This window comes from Tamandua tetradactyla, chromosome 2, assembly GCF_023851605.1.
Source record: "Tamandua tetradactyla isolate mTamTet1 chromosome 2, mTamTet1.pri, whole genome shotgun sequence".
Classification (NCBI taxonomy): domain Eukaryota; kingdom Metazoa; phylum Chordata; class Mammalia; order Pilosa; family Myrmecophagidae; genus Tamandua; species Tamandua tetradactyla.
Window position 1 is genome coordinate 210,712,560 of NC_135328.1, and position 16,179 is coordinate 210,728,738.

Sequence of the window (16,179 nt, forward strand, 5' to 3'; positions counted from 1 at the left end):
CAAAAAACAAAACAAGCACGCAAACAAACAAAAAGTCAACAAATGGTGCTGCAATAACGGGATGCTCATATGGAAAAAGAATGAAATGTGACCCTGCCATACAGCATACGAAGAAGAAAAAAAAAGAACCTTAATAGAATAAAATAAAAAATAATGACCCAACGGAAGCAAACCCACACCCTCCCCTCGTCTGCCGCGAGCCTGGCGCTGACAGCGCATGCAGCTGGCGCCAGCCTCCCGGGCTTGTCCTCTCAGACTGGACAGCCCGGGGGCGCCTGCAAGCTTCTGGAAGGCGGGTCAAGACTCAAGGCTGAATCCAGGGTCCCTGGGTCTCTTTCTTTGGCCAGGGCTCTCTGAGGAAGCTGAGAGGCCAGTGGCCGCGTTGGTGACTGCAAAGGACACAGCCCCTGGGCTGGAAGTTGGCAAGTGTCACCCAGGCCACCGCCGGTCTGGGACATGCCGCCCAAAGGACGTTGTCATAAATCATCAAGCTGGGACTGCCTCTAGGACGCTGGAAGAAAATGGAGCAGAAGTACCAGGTCTTGCCCTTGAAAACTTCACCGGCGAGGTTATAACACACCCAGCAAACGGTTCCACGCAGAGGGAAAAAGAAAGGAAGAAGGATGTACATCAAAAGGGCCTGGGGGAGGGCAGACTCCCCGAGGGGGCTTCACCTTCCACCCTGCGGGCCAGGTGCTGTGCTGGGCGCCCAGACATCCCTCCACTGCTTTCTGCCCTAAGCCTGCACGCCCAAGAAGGGAGAGGAAGAGAGGAAAAAACCATGAGTGGTGACAAGCTGGCAAGGAGGGCAGGAAGGAACAGAGAGGAGTGGACGGCCCAATGAAGGAGAGAAAAAGTGAAAAAAAATGGACTGAACACAGGATAGTGCAAGAGGAGGAAGAAATGAGAGAAACAGAACGGCAGGAGCAGGAAAAATTAAGAAATGGTCCCCGAGAAGGCCAGGGAGAGGCTGTGGGTGGGGCAAGGAGGGGGGTACAGCTATTGGGGAGCAGGGGAGAGTAGATGGTGGGCTTGGGGAGAAGGGAAGGGTGGTCTGTAGGAAGCTAGAGAGAGCCTGCCCTAAGCCTCCTGACCCCTTTGGTCAAATGGCCAGGCCTTGGCTTTTGGGGGCTGCCATGGACGGGGGTGGGGGGGTTGTGGCTGCTGGGAGGGGGGTGTTGGTCCAGAGGACATTTTGTGTACACTGGCAGGCTGACCATTAGGGAGAACCTGATAGCACGGTTGCCGGGACACGGCTGCCCCCCAACATTCACTCACAGTGGTTACCCCAAAACAAAGGGAGGCCACAAGCCCCAGCTGGGCCCTGGGGAGAATTGGGGAAGCCCATGCTGGAGGGTGGCCCACCACCTCCTGCTTGGTCCCAGCCAGCCCTCACCGGGATGTGGACAGCAAAGGTCTCCCTGCCTCCCCGCCTGCCTCGCGGCACTGCCCTCCAGGGGGATCTTTCCAACAGGGGAACCTGATGGTAACTCCCTCAGTCAAGATCCCTCCAAGGCTCCCAGGGTCTCAGCCCTGCTCGTATGTTCCCTCGGGGTCCTAGTGCCTGCCTTCTGCTCCACTCAGCCCAGAGCTTAGCCCTTTCCAGGAGGAATCCCCTTGAATCCTCCCCACAGCGCAGGGACCCCACTCTCCAGTGACCTAGCTGAGCCTGGAAGAGGTTAAGTAATCAGGGGAGTTTCCCACCAGGGCACAGTCACCATCCTTGTCTGAGCTCAAAACGGAGCTCACTCTGACCCTGCCTCTTCCTCTTTCAGCCCGAATCCGCCCAGTCACCCATCTCGCCACAAATGCCATTCCTTCCTCCTTTTCTGTCTTCACTGCCTCCACTCTGAGCGGAACCCTTATATCTTATTGTACTTCCTCGGTTTCCCTGCACCAGTCCTGTCTTTCTATTTGGTTCATCCAGTGCACCACTATCATTTTAATCTTCCTGAAACAGCCTTTTAAATCCTGTTGCTCCTTTGTGTGGTTTCCCTCAGAAACCTTCACTGGCTCCCCAGTGCCAAAGAATCCAAGACCAAACTCTTTAGCCTCGTGTTCAGGCTGGCTGAGGATCTGAGAAACAGGTGGGCAGCTTCCTGCAGAGCATTCCTAATCCACACCCCCACCCCGCCAGCAGCCACCTTCCTGGGGTGGTGAGCCATGGGCTGCTGGAGTGCAGGGCTGGGGGTCCCGGGGTCGGGCCCCTCATCACTGCTCCTGAGCCAACCTCTCTGACTGGCAGGTACTCAGCTGGGGTCTTACAGAGGGGGGCATGTATTCCCTCAGCTTGGGAGGCTTTGTGGGGTCTCCTAAAGGATGCAAGCAGGGGTGGAGGGTGGTCATAAGGCGCAGCTTTCCAGATCTCTGGCTGAGCTGAAAACCAACCTTCACGGCCAAGTCCATGGGAGTTTAGGATGACGCTAAGGTCCTGCCCTCAGGAGATTAAATCAGCACCTCCTAGACTGGGGAATTCACACACCAGTAAAATTCCCCCAGACTTTTGAGGACGGACACTGGGGTCACTCTTTCTCCTCTACCAAGTAAGGGCATTAAAATAAAAAGAAAACCAACAAAAAAGCATCTTCCTTTCTACCATGGCCATCACTTTTTACTAGAAAGGCCAATTTAAGCAGTAAAAATTGGAGGAGAGAATTCTGGAATTATAGAACGCACTTTTAAAATAAAAGTAATTTTGATTCAGGGGAAATTTAATGCATGGCCCTCAGTTTTCTAATTTTGTTGTAAACAGATGAAATTTTGTCACTGATTGTGACAAACTACAGACTAAACTATCAGTCACTGTGACCAGTATCAAATAGGGATACTTCCCCTCAACCCCCTTCTCCCCCACAAAAATCAGCAAATTCCAGTAATTTAAGACAACTCATTAGAGAAGGATTTTTTTTTTTTGACTCACAAAACCTTAGACTTCAGTTTTCCACCTAAAAAATAAGAAATTGGATGGGACTACTTATCCCAAAGGTTCAGCACTGAAATTCTCGGATTTCATGAGTTAGTTCATTAGAGGAGCTGTCTGGGTCAAAATGATATACAGTTTTTAGACAGCTCTTTGGAGTAAAGAAAGAATATCACAGTCCACAGGGGAATAAGGTTAATTAAGCCACAGGCCCTGTGGTGGCTGTGACCTTCAGAGTGGGAAAGGGATGGAGCAGATCAGGTAAAACCAACAGACGCCTTCCCCAGTGCCAGCGCCCGGTGCCCCGAACTCCTAACTGCGGAGCGTTTCCCAAGCACCAGGAGAGAAGGTTTCCAGGAGATCTGGGAATGTGCACTGAGCCACGTCTGGAGGGATATGCAGTAAGCTGGCAGCAGTGGTTACCTGTGGGAGTGGAGCTGGGGTAGAAAAGGGGGTGCTGTGCTCCTCTGACTTACGTAGCTCATACCAGGGACCCTCAACCTCTGTACCACTGGCACGTTGGACCGGATAATTCTCTATTTAGGGGCTGCCCTGCACGTCATAGGATGCTTAGCAGCACCCCTGCCTCTACATGCTAAGTGCCAGTAGCGCCTCCCCAATTGTTGCGACAACCCAAAGTGCCTCCAAAATGGCAATATCTGTTTGAACTCCAACTTGATGGTCCTTCTGGTGCGGCCAGCCTCTACCCTAAGCCACAGGTGTGGCCACCCTGCCATCTCGCTACCAAATGAACTACCGTCTGAAGGCCACCACGAACAGCCAAACTCACTCCCAGCAAGGATAATTCCAAAGATTTAGAGGTTACCACCCAGGAAACGGGAGCAAAAGCCTGCCAAATTTTTCAGTAGACTACAGAAGTATTATAATATAATGTATATTATAATACTTTGTAGTTAAACTATTCAAGATATCTATATTCAAATCTCAGCAAGTGTTGTCAATCTTAACTGTCCAAAGAGCTCAAACCCACCTGCGCCTGCCTCTTCCACGGCTGCAACCTTTGTTCAAGCCACTGTCACCCGGATGGCAGTGTCAGCCTCACACCTGAACTCCCTGCCGCCGCCCTTCCCCACCCAGTCCTTAAATGGCAGCTCAAATGAGCCTTTCAAAAAGTCCTTCGGCTCCCAACACTCTCCTACCTGGCTTTCTACTACCCTTGGAATAATATCCAAACTCCCACCTGCCTTCCCGGCCCTCTGCCCTCTGCCCTCTGCCCTAGCACCCGGCTCCCCCTCCGCCTTCATTTGGCCCTTGGCTGCTCACCTGTGGCCTGTGGACCAGGAGTACTGGCATCACCTGGAGCTAGCTAGAAATGCAGAATCTCAGGCCCAACCTGGGCCTGCTGGATCAGAACCTGCATTTCCATGGGATCCCCAGGTGAGGTGCATGTACCTTTGTCTGAGAAGCACTGCTTTCGGCCACTCGACGCCCCCACCCCACAACATGCGCCTCAGGCCATGTTGCTCCCCTCTGTCCCCAGCAGTCACTGAGACACTTCCCATCGTTGGCTCCTTCTCACCTGTCATTTAAATGTCACCTCTGCATCCAGGTGTTGGGAGCCAAACATTTATAGGAACTTGCCTCTTGCAGTTCTACATCTTAGCACACTGCTGGTTTCGGACATGGCTATGTTCATAATTTGGGGTTATCTTGCCGGATGGCTTTATTTTTTTTTTTTTTCCTGTCTCTCCCCCATGCCCTGCACACCAGAGAGAAGCTCTACAAGGACAAGGGCAGGGCAGACAGTGCCAGGCCCAGAAGGCTCTCTGCAAGTATTTTTGGAATTAATTATGGCTGCATAGATTGAGCTCTGACTATATAGCAGTTAAGTTTTCTTTGCACATATTATCTTGTTTATTCTCATACTGCTATGCTGTGAGATAGGTGCTATTTATGATAATCCTCATTTCATAGATGAGGAAATGTTGGCAGAGCAGCAAAGGCAAGAGGTAGAGCTGGGGTCCCACTCAGGGCGGGGGAGGGGGTGAGCCTGGCTCCTAGGATCCCACTTTTTACCTCTGCACAATACCACCCCCTTATCTGTAAATTAAATAGCATTTTCTATGCACAACCGATGCCTGACATTGAAATACATTTCCTAGAGAATGCTTCTATAAAATACAAGAATTCGGCTGCTGGGGAATAATAACCCCTTCATGTGCTTTTTGAGTCAATTACCTCTTTGGGTAATCACCTTTCGCATTCTGAACCTGTCTAAGCAAGATCTATATGTCCATATATTCCCAAAGCCTGTTGATATAAACCATTTGCCTCCAGATGTGCATCCAGCAACAAGCCCAGCAGGGAAACCGTGGTAGGGGCCCCTGAGCTATGAAGCAGTCCATGGTTCTGAAGCTTCTGGGAGGCTGGCAGCCCTTTTCCGCACGCCCCTCCTCGGGGCTGCACCCGGAATTCCGCTGGCCATCATGGCGCCTTCCCCCTGCTTTGCCTCCCTGAGCATCGGGCTGTTGCATTGGGTCCCCAAATTCACATCACCCACAAGATAGCTACCATTTGTCCAGCCCTGGTTGTCCTAAGCCTCGCCCTGAGCTGCCTTAGGTGGTAACTCCTTTACTTAACTCGCAGAATAAGACTTCATATGCAGAACACAGTGTCTCGCTTGTGCAAATGAAGAAGCTGAAGCTCAGAGAGGTATAGTAATGTGCCCCAGGTCACACAGCTGGTCAGTAAGACCCAGGACTTGAACTGTTCAACTCAGAGTGAGGCAGGTTGAGCAAAAATCACGTTGCGAGATCACATCCTGTGTGCCAAGCACTGTGCTGCTTGATCTCATAACAAGCACCCATAAGGTGAGTGCCATGATGATGCCCATTTTACAGATGAGGAAACTGAGGCTCATAGTTTTTCCTCCTCAAAGTCACTCAGTCCAGCAGGGAGCTGGGATTTGAATCCAGGCAGTCTGACCCCAGAAGCGAACGCGCTGCACTACATCGTCAATCTGCTTTCAATCCATTGTGGTGTGACGTTTTTAATTTACAGACCAGTCCTCATGGATTTTCATGCAGGCAGCTGGGCATCAAGGTTTAATGGCTTGACTTTTATTATTATTTTTTAAACCCAAAGGAAAGAGAGCAGTTGGAGAAACCCACACTGTGGTCCTCAACACTCAGGCAAAAAAAGAATTAAACAAACAAAAGGATGGTTTGTTCACCTTGAGCTCAGTCTTGCCAAGCATTTGGCACCCCACCTTCCAATCCGACAGCTGGGTCAGGGCTGTGGGCAGCCCACCGCTCATTCCCACAGCAATCGCCCGCCCCGAATCTCTTCCCATAGAATAAACCAGGTTATTTAGGGGACCAGGAGAGGGAGCAAGGCTTCTGAGCTTTTAAAACGAGAGACTCCAAGAGATGGTTTAATAATAGACCTCACAATTCACTGGATGTGGTTCAAAAAGGCTTTTTGCTATACATGTTGCTACAGGGCCACCGGCAAACTGTCAGGTCACTTCCTCGAAGGCGTGAAGGACAACTTCCCATCCTACCGCTGCCTGGAGCTCTAGCCGGCTCAGCTGCCAGCCAAGAGAGGTGCCTGACCTTGGATGAGGGTAAATAACAGCTGACAAGCACCTGACAAGCACTGCCAGCTTAGCTCCATGGGCCTTACACCTATGGACACAGTTAATCTTCACGACAGCCTTTTAAGGCAGGTGCTAGCAACCCCCTTTTACAGATAAGGAAACCGAGACATGGGCAGTTAAGTGATCCATCCAAGGTCTCACCGCTGGTAGAGCTGGGATTTGAACCCACCACTTTCATACACCAATGGGAGGGTGGGGTGGGTTGTGTGGGATGTATGGAGTTTTCTTTTTGTTTCTTTTTCTGGAGTGATGCAAATGTTCTGAAGGTGATCATGGTGACGAGTGCACGGCTGTGCGGTGATACTGAGAGCCACTGATCGTGTACTTTGGATGGAGTGTTAAGTGCATGAAGATATCTCAATAAAACAAAGAAAAAACATCCCACATAACCTTCCCAAGGAAGGGCAGGTCTTATTCCACCAGTGATGGATTCTTATTCTAGTACAGCAGTCCCCACCCCATAAAGTCAGGGCAGCCTGGTGTGGTAAAAAAAATCAGGAGTTAGGCAGACCCAAGTTTAAAATTCCAGCGCCTCCATTTCCTAGCTGTGTGACTTTGGGCCAGGGACTTGACTCTCTGAACTTCAGGTTTTGCTCTGCACAATCCGCTGCCACAAGCATTAAATTAGATTGCCATAATAATAGTCGACACGTAGGAAATGCTTCCCAGGCTCTTCTTCTTTTTACAGGTGAGGAGGTAAGGCTCAGAATGGTTAAGTCATTTGCACAAAGACACATCAGCTAATTGGAGAGATGTGGGAACTTGAGCCTAGGCTGTCTCTGAGCCCGGGCTCCTAGGAACTGCACAATGCAGTGCCTTATATAATTAAAAGTGCACAGAAAGCAACCAGCACAATGTCTGTAACACAACAGATCCTCAACACGCGGCTAAAATCAATATTATCTGGAAGATGTCCAGGGAGAAGGATCCCAGAGATGGCTGGGCTAGTTCTGCCTGATGGCCAGCACATGGCAGCCTTCTGTCCCCAGCACAGCAGGCCCTGTGATGCCCGGCACATGGCCAGGACATGGTGGAGACTGAGGGCCCTTTGTCCATGGCTTAGAGCTGGTCTGGCCGATTATCAGGAGACTGCCCAGGGGCCAGACTTTAACCCCAGTTAGGTTTGTGCTTAAAAACAAACCAAAAAAAAAAAAAAAAAAGAGAGAGAGGAAAAAAAAAGGGCAGGCAACGATGGCTCAGTGGCAGAGTTTCCACCTCCCATGCCGGAGACCCGGGTTTGGTTCCTGGTGCATGCCCATGGCAAAAAAACAAAAACAAAAACAAATCGACAAACTAAAAGTTGAGCCTCACTCAACATCTTCAAAGACTCGCCAGTCCCGGTCAGAAGAGACTTGAGCGATTCGAGTCTGGGGGTGCCCACCCTTGCTGGCAATGCACACGCCCCCAGGCCCCCCCAAGGCTGCTGACACTGAGTTGCCAGGGCTGGGGCAGCGGCACGTGCTCATTTCCTTGTTTCCCGGAGGTATAATTTACATACAGGAAAACACACACACCTCAAGTGTACAGCCTGATGAGTTTTGACAACCACATATGAGATCCACCCAGATCAAGATATATCCGCCTGGATCGAGATATTTTTCTACCCCTCCAGAAAGTTCCCTCCTGCCCTCTTCCAGTCAGTTCCCAGCCTCCTCCGCCCAGCAACCACTGATCTGCTTTCTGTCAACAGACGACGACGTTCCTTGTGCCTGTTCGGGGAGTCAACACGAACGAAATCATGCAGTAGATGCTCACATCTGCCTTCTCACTCTCATCCGTGGAGGTGCACCTATTACTAGGTCATTTCTTTTCGCTGCTGAGTACTACTCCAAGGCGTGGGCAGGTCACTGTTTATGGTTCACCTGTTGATGAATACCTGGGCAGGTTTCTAGCTTGGGCTATTATGCATAAAGCTGCCAGGAGCATTTGTATATGAGTCTTGGCAGGGGCAGATGTTTTCCTTTCTTTTGACAAATACCTGGGAGTGGAACTGCTGGGTCACAGGGTTGATGTTTTTTTTTTTAACCCTCTTTCCAGGGCTGCAGCTGCTAACTTGGGATGGGGTTCCCCCGTCTATTCTCATCCAACCCCTCTTTCCACATGAGACGATGTGAAGCCCCAAAGTTATAAAACGTGCACTGGGTCACAGGGAACATTCCTGCTCTAGTATCATCTTTGATAAATTGCACGTTCTGGCCCCTGTTTAGCTTTAGAAGCTGACAGACTCTGGTTTGTCCTCAGCACAGATGGCAGCTGTTCACACCGGGGTTAAAAGCCCATGGAGACAATGCAAGGAGTTCTCGGGCTGCCAGGGCTCCTCGGCCTCCCGACTGGGCTTCGTGCTTCCTCCACCTCCAGTCTTGAGAATGAACATCCAGCCCTTCTCCACACCCCGCCAGGGACTCCCAGGGAAACAGCAGGGGCCTTGGAAAACAGGGCAAATCAACCCAATTCAGCAAAGCAGTGAGAACGGATGGTGATTAAAATCCACACCCCTCTAGGGCAGTGGCAGGATAAAGAACAAATGGGGGGGAGGGGTCAGGGAGTGGGGGGAGCAGAAACTTGAGATGCATCCCCAGTTGCTGGAGGACCCCCGCATCAGTACCTTGAGTGAGGGAGGACTTGTGAAATGTGCAGATTCTTGGGCCCCAAGGACGGGGGTGGGGGTGTCTGGCTCTGCATTCAGCAGCTCCCGGGTGATCCGAAAGCCTTGCAACCCTCATCCTGGAGTGTGGATGGAGGAGAAGAGGGAGTCAGCTGAGCATGAGGATGTGGAGCGGTGTGGGGTGGCGGGTGAAGGAAGGTCAGCTGAGGCTTGGCAGAGTCACAGCCAGGACCCACGCCAGGGAGGACCAGAGACAAGCAGAGAAGGACTGACTCATGTATTCTGCAGCCAAGACGGGCTCACAGCTCTACCTCAGAAATTCTCTGCCTCACTTACCATGCCCTAGCCACGCATGCCTCATTCGGCCTGGCAGGTCAGCTGGGCAGGGCCCTGATGCCCTTTGCAAAGGAGGCATTATTGGGTGGTGATTAAATGTTCCAGCTCTGAAGTCAGGAAGCCCTAGGTTCAAACCCCACTGCACCACTTCCTAGTTGGATGATCTTGGGCATGTTAATTCAGCTGGGCTGTAAGAAGAGCATACTCAACATGGTGTCTCCCTGATGGAATGGCTACAAGGAATTCATTTAACACAACATGTTGCCACATCACACACTGATTACTGATAAGGACTAGTACCTTTTCTTCTTTCCTTTCTAGGTTTGGGAATGGAGTTGGCAAATGTTGACAACTGGGAAATATTCTGCAATCCACAGGGTCCAGGAATGAAGAACAAGGGTCCTTCATGCATTTGAATGGACAAACTCTTTCTTACTAGTTGTTCCCCCTCCTTAAGGACTCAACTTTGACCCATCTCTTATAAGATGCCCCTCATGCACCCAATGTACAAAAAGTACAGCTAAGCTAAAGTGTCTCCTGATTGCCAGGGAGGCTCGGCTCTATGACCCTAGTGAAAGAGGGAGGCAAATGACTTCACCCCTCTGAGCCCTGGTTTCTCATCTGTAAAGTGGGGCTCATAACAGAACCTCCCTAGTTCATTGGGGCATAAACAAAATCACTGTAATGACCAGGTAAGCAAGTGCCTGGTTCAGGTACCCAAACCATGTCATCAAAAATCTTGTCTATCAGTATCCCCTGAGTAGTAGCACATGTCACCTTCTCTCCAGTGAGGGACCATAAGCCCATGAGGTCAGGGCCCTTGTCAAACAAAACCATGCCTAAAGAAGTGTCCCGGCTCATAGGCTCCTCTCTTGATTAGGGTGCGGCTGATGACCCTCCCAGAGGGAGGGAATTTGGGTCTACTGGGATTCTAAGGGTGTGCTGCCTTCCCACCTTGGAATCACTGTTAAGATTTCCCCTCTACCTCTTCCCTCCGCTAAAACACTCAGATTTCAAGGAGACCTCCATGAATGGGGTCACAAGCCAAGGGCATACCAAGGTCAAGAATGGTGGGACCGTCTGCCCCAGGTGTAGGTGTTGCAATGTCTGTAGAGAACTGAATGACAACAAGGAATCTGACTAAAAGACAGCCTGCTTTTTAGTATCATCATGCACGTGCAAACTTAAGTAATACCAGTGATGACATACTCCTCCCCCAGAAATCTTTTGTTGGTCTAAGTTCTTGCTACAGTTACTGTTGAGTTTTTAACAACATACAGGTAAGCTTCAAACTATTCTATCATTAGTCCTTTCATAAACATTGTATTATGTGTGGGCATTAATCCAGAGGATTCCCAGTTTTCCACCTTACATCATGGACCTGGGGACACAGGTCCCTTTGGAGATTAAGTTGTAAATGGCTTCTTGGAAGCTCTCCAACCCCTGAGGTCCTACATAGTCCTGCATTTAAACAGCAACAAAAATAGGACAGCCCAGGGACAGAACTTTGGTTTATTTCACTCTTTGTGACTCTCTGGAGTTTTAATTTGTTGTTTAAAATTGAAAACAGGGAAGCTGCAAGACAGTATTTCTGTTTGGTAAATGCAAACTGTAGTTCATATATAGGATATGTCTTCATTTCACTATTGGCCCAGATAATTTTTTATCCTGTAGAGGCAAGGTGGGGGGGTGGTGCGTGTGTGTGAAGAAATGATCTGCTCTGGGAGTCAGATGCACTAAGGAGCGCTTGCCCCAGCTTCGTGGGGGCGAGCTGAGGTGCCACCTCCCACCAGGCACTGCCGGGCGGCGGAATTTCTGAAGCTCGGGCCAGGGTGAGGGAGCCTGGAGGGGTCCCGCCCGAGCCCCTCTGCAGGTGAGGAGGGTGGGGCTGTGCCGGGCAGGCAGTCACTCAGGTCAATTTAAACAGTCATGTGCAGCCTGCAGACTCCTCTTCACAGCCCACCCAGGCCGGCCTGCTCAGCCACCACCTGGCCAAGATCGCTGCCACGAGGGGTGGAGCCAGGATCGGATCCCACCTTCCCCGGGGCTCTAACACCTGTGTCTCCACTGCTGCCACCAGGGTGCAAACCAGGCAGGGCTAACAAAACCAAAACCAAACCCTCACCAGAAGCACGGAGAAGGCCCAGGGAGGCCACTTCCACACCCATCACCAATTAACCACAACATACCCTGCCCCCCACAGGCACTAACCAAGAGCCTTGGAGAGAGCAGCTTTCCCCAGACAGGCTGCTGGACGTGCTGTCCGCAGCTTGTCACCACCCTCCCTACTCCCGTCCCCTCCTGCAGGCAGCGTCGCCTCCTGACTCTCTGATGGCAGGGTTTGAAATCTCAAGTCACCTTGGGCACCCATCGCCACACTCCTGGGCCCCAACCTGGCAGCCCAGGGGCTCGCGCGTACGTGGCCTCCGGAGTGCTGCTCATTTTCCATCCGATGTAACAGTTGCCAGTCTTGAGAACTTGGGTGATCTCATACATGCCGCTTGAAAATCTGGAAACCCTGGCCCAAATTCGCCCAGGTCATCACAGCTGGTGCTGAGTCATATCTGTGACCACAGAAGGAGCGTCGGCCAGCCGCACCCCTCAGCCAACCTCGCCTGCCGGAGACACGGACACCTGCAGCCTCCGGCCATGTCCACGGTCAGTCGGTCCCTTTACTGGGCTGAATGAGGATCCCCCCAAATCACGTCCACCTGGAACCCCAGAATGTGATCTTACAAACTGGGATACCCTCTTCTCAAAGGCTTTCCTGACCCCACAGCCACCGTGACCCCACAGCCACCGTGACCCCACTGCCAACCCTCCAAATGCAGCCGCAGTGCCTACGCCCCTCACAGGATCAAGCCCCAACCCCCCAGCGATGGCCTGGACCACAGCCTTTGATATTAACTCCTACTTCAGTGTTTCTCGAGCACCCACTTTTCTACAGGTTCCTGTGCCAGGTTCCAGTGGCACCAGGTTGGGTAAATGCATCTCTCTTCCAGAGGAAGGTCAGTGCAACAGCTGAGCCAGACAAACCATCCTGACCTCGTGACGCCAGCCAAGGTGTCTGTTTCCCATCCTCTGCTCGCGGCCCAACCTCCCTGCCTTCACTCCCTCCCTGCCAGTCCTCAAAGCCCAATCTCTGTCCACTCCCAGCTCTCACTGCCCTTTCTCTGGGCAGCCTCCCCTGTGGCCAGTGAGAAGCAGGTCTTCTCTTCTCTGAGCTTGGTTAATGCAAGTCATATTATTGGCCAACTGCTACTGGCCATATGGAAAGCTCTTTGGGGTACAATTTTTCATTCCTGTTTTCTCTCTCTCACTAAATTTTAAACTAAGCCACCAGGGCTGAACACTCACGTACTTTTTACTGCTGCCTCTGGGTATTTTTACATTCTTCTGGGACTCCTCTACCAGACATGGAACTTTGCACACAACAATGTCTTAACAAATCTCTGCTTGATTTCATCTACTTGTTCAGATGTTTCTTGAGCAGCTACTGGGTGTCACAGAAGTGGATGAGACAGACAAAGCCCCGTTTCTCATGAAGTTTTTATACTAGAGAGATAGACCAGTAAAAGGGTGGGTTAATGAGAGATGTTCAGAAAAGAAAGCAAAATAATATAGAAGAGTAAAGGTAGAGGGTGGTTCGTCAAACAGGGTGAGCAAGGAAGGCACGTGCAAAGGATCTGAGGCAGCAATAACTTAGAGAATGGGCCAGTTTGGATACCACTGCCCGAGCCCAGGTCAACCGCCAAGTGGAGATAAACTTATGATGGATTTGATCAGGGAGGGCGCTGAAGAGTCAGAGGATTTCAGCTTGAGCAATTGAGAGGATGGACGGGCTTTTTACCGAGATGGGGAAATCTCAGCAAGTGATGAATGACTATATAAGATATTTAGTAAAATGATGGGGCCCTGTCAATGAGAGCTACAGAAGTGTGCCCAAGATGCAGAACCCTGCATTTCATTGAGACAAGACCCACGGACATTCGCCTCTCTATGAGCCTTTGCCTAATGCTGACAGCTCTTCTCAAAAGGCCCCCTTCTGTGGTTTCGGATCATTAAACTCACCCTTCCCTTCCCCACCCTCCTCCCAGCTGAAAGCCAAAGCCCTCTGTTTTTCTTATGCTGCTTTGGCATGCTTTGGGAATAACAGCTTCTTTAAAAGCACACTTCAAAGTCAATGCTCCATTTATCAAATAATCCTGCCCGGGAGACACTGCTTTGATTCACTGAGGAGCAGGCGTTACAAAACGTTCCAACTTACTTTCTTGGAAAAGCATCTCCTTCTACCAAGACAGAGCACAGCAATTTCACCTAGTGAGTGTCAAACTGACAAATGCAAAAGGAAAGACAGTCACAGAGATGTTAGAAATGAGGCAAAAACTTCAAAGAGTCAAGGTTCAATAAAGGATGTTTTCAGGTAAGGCAGGGCAGGAAGTTGGAATGGGTTGGATGGAAGACTTTTTTTTTAAGATGCAATTTGTGAAATGAACCAAATCAGCCTAAGGGAGAAATAAGCAGAAGATATTTACATGAAATAATGCCTGGAGTGTGAACTGAGACACAGGAAAAGCAAGTCTAGTTTTCATAACAACAGAAAAACAATCTATATAAAAAATATGATCGGGATGAGAACCAGATTCTTATGAAGAAAGAGAAGACTTTGGGACTATTTAATGGGATGATATATGCCCTAGACACAGCTATGCACAGTTATTAACCATAATAATAAGTACAATAAAATTTTTCATGCCAGACATCTGATCCACACTACATAATTCAGTAGCCCCAACCCCTCTGCAAGGAAGATAGGCAAGAGTTCCATTTCACTGATGAGTAAACGTATCAGATAAGAAAGATTAAGTCACTTGCCCAAGATCACAAATCCAGTTAAGTAGAAGAACTTAAATACAAACCGACATCTGGGTGGTCCCAGAGACTGCCTCCTTTCCTGCATGTCAGGGGTTCCAAACTTGCCTGAGTATCCAAATCAACTAGAGAGCTTGTTAAAAATTCAGATTCCTGCCACTTGCTGGGGTCTGATTCAGTAGGCCTGGGGATTTCCCTTTTTTAATGAGTTGCCTAAAGGATTTGTATACAGCTGACAGTCTGAGGGAGGGATTGCTGGGATGGATCCATCTATGCCAGCCAGAAGATCCTGCTGGGAGAAGTAGGGGACTCATTGCAGAGCCCTAAACCTCCTGGGCACTCAGGGACATTCTCCATGGCAAAGACTGATGAATCTGTTGTAGTAGTTCATACTGTGTCAACTTGGTTAAACTGAAACCACTTTTCCCAGAACCTCCTCTCTCCTGTCCGGTTCTGAGTTAAAACTGGCCAAAAGAGGAATCTGCATGAAATTTTGGGAGAAAAGCAGCACCTTGGGTTGTAGTACCTAGATGTAGTGGTGGGCAGATGCTCTCCTTTCCAGCAGGTCCCAGCTTGCCTCGCTGTCCTCCAACCTGTGTGTGTCCAGCTCTCCCTCCTGACTGCCAACCCTGCTGACCCTGTGGAACCACAGTGGCCCCAGGTCTACTCTCGGCACTCGGCTGGGGGACAGGACAAGGACTCCCCACAGACTCCACCACCGGCCTCCCTTTGTGGTTCCACAGAGGCAGCTGGGAGTCCTGGCTTCTCAAGTGGACAGCCTCTGATCCCTCAACTCCCATTTCACCTTCGCGTCCATAGCTCCCTGCAGTGCCATAATTGTGTAAGATCTAATTCCTGGGATGAATCCCTTATCCCACAGGCAACAGTGCCTCTGCATCGCCCATTCTCTCCTGTAGATCCTCAGCCTAAGCTCCACCAACAATGCCAGCATCACCTGGGAGTAGTTAGAAATGCAAATTCTTGGGCCCCACCCCAGATCTACTGAAGTAAAAACTCTGGAGGAGAGTGCAGCAATTTGTGCTTGAAGGAGCTCTCGAGGAGTTCCAGGTCGAGTTTTAGATACACCTGTGCAGGCAAAGCCTTCCTCCACCATCGAGTGGGTCCTCTGACTCTGCAGGCCAGCAGCTGAGACCTGGCACTGTCTCTTCCAGGGCATGGGCTCAGGCACGGTGCTGCGGTCGCCCGGGCAGGTGTCATTTATTCTCCACCCAACCCTAGGCTGGTAGCATTCTTCTTCTCATTTAATGGCTGTAGAGCCCAGGCAGTCTGACTCCAGAATCCATACCAATGTGCATTAGGCCCAGAACACTGAGTTACTTCTTTGCGGGGAAGACAGAAACCAGACATCAGCCAGAGCACCTCTTGATCTACACTTAACAGCAGTGCCTGCGCCGAAGCAGAGGGCTCCCAGGCAAGCACACTGCCTGCCCAGGGCAGGGGGCACTGGCTTGCCCACAGCCTTTAAGAGAAAGCCCCTCGGGCTCCCTGAAGTGGTGGGTTTGGATTCAGAGAGGGTTTATCCAAATGGGAAGGTTAAAAATATATGTGGCTATGTGATAGCAACAACATCTAAGGATTTATGGAGCATTTACTATGTGCTACGTGCTTTTATAACTTAGCTTCTTTAATCCTTACAAAATCCTAAGCCTGTTCCCCTCATTTGGAGACATTATGCAATTACCCCACGTCACCGAGCTCATTAGAGCTGGGATCATGAACTTCAATCTATTACTTTATTACAAAGCAATACATGTTTCTCTGCAGGAAATTGATAAACCACAGGTTATTTAAAAAGAGGGAGATAAA

General features: G+C 50.3%; 2 protein-coding genes across 11 annotated transcripts in view; one reads left to right on the forward strand and one right to left on the reverse strand.

Annotated features, from left to right (window-relative positions):
* The window catches only part of TMEM51 (transmembrane protein 51), a 72,053-nt gene that overhangs the window by 22,504 nt on the left and 33,370 nt on the right, over positions 1-16,179 (reverse strand). The gene's annotated exons all lie outside the window — the stretch shown is intronic.
* The window catches only part of LOC143658606 (uncharacterized), a 31,932-nt gene continuing 24,538 nt past the window's right edge, over positions 8,786-16,179 (forward strand). Inside the window, exons 1-3 of the mRNA XM_077130720.1 lie at positions 8,786-9,015; positions 9,226-9,342; positions 12,018-12,138. Of these exons, the coding sequence (XP_076986835.1) occupies positions 8,786-9,015; positions 9,226-9,342; positions 12,018-12,138 (468 nt within the window). The remainder of the gene's footprint in view (positions 9,016-9,225; positions 9,343-12,017; positions 12,139-16,179) is intronic.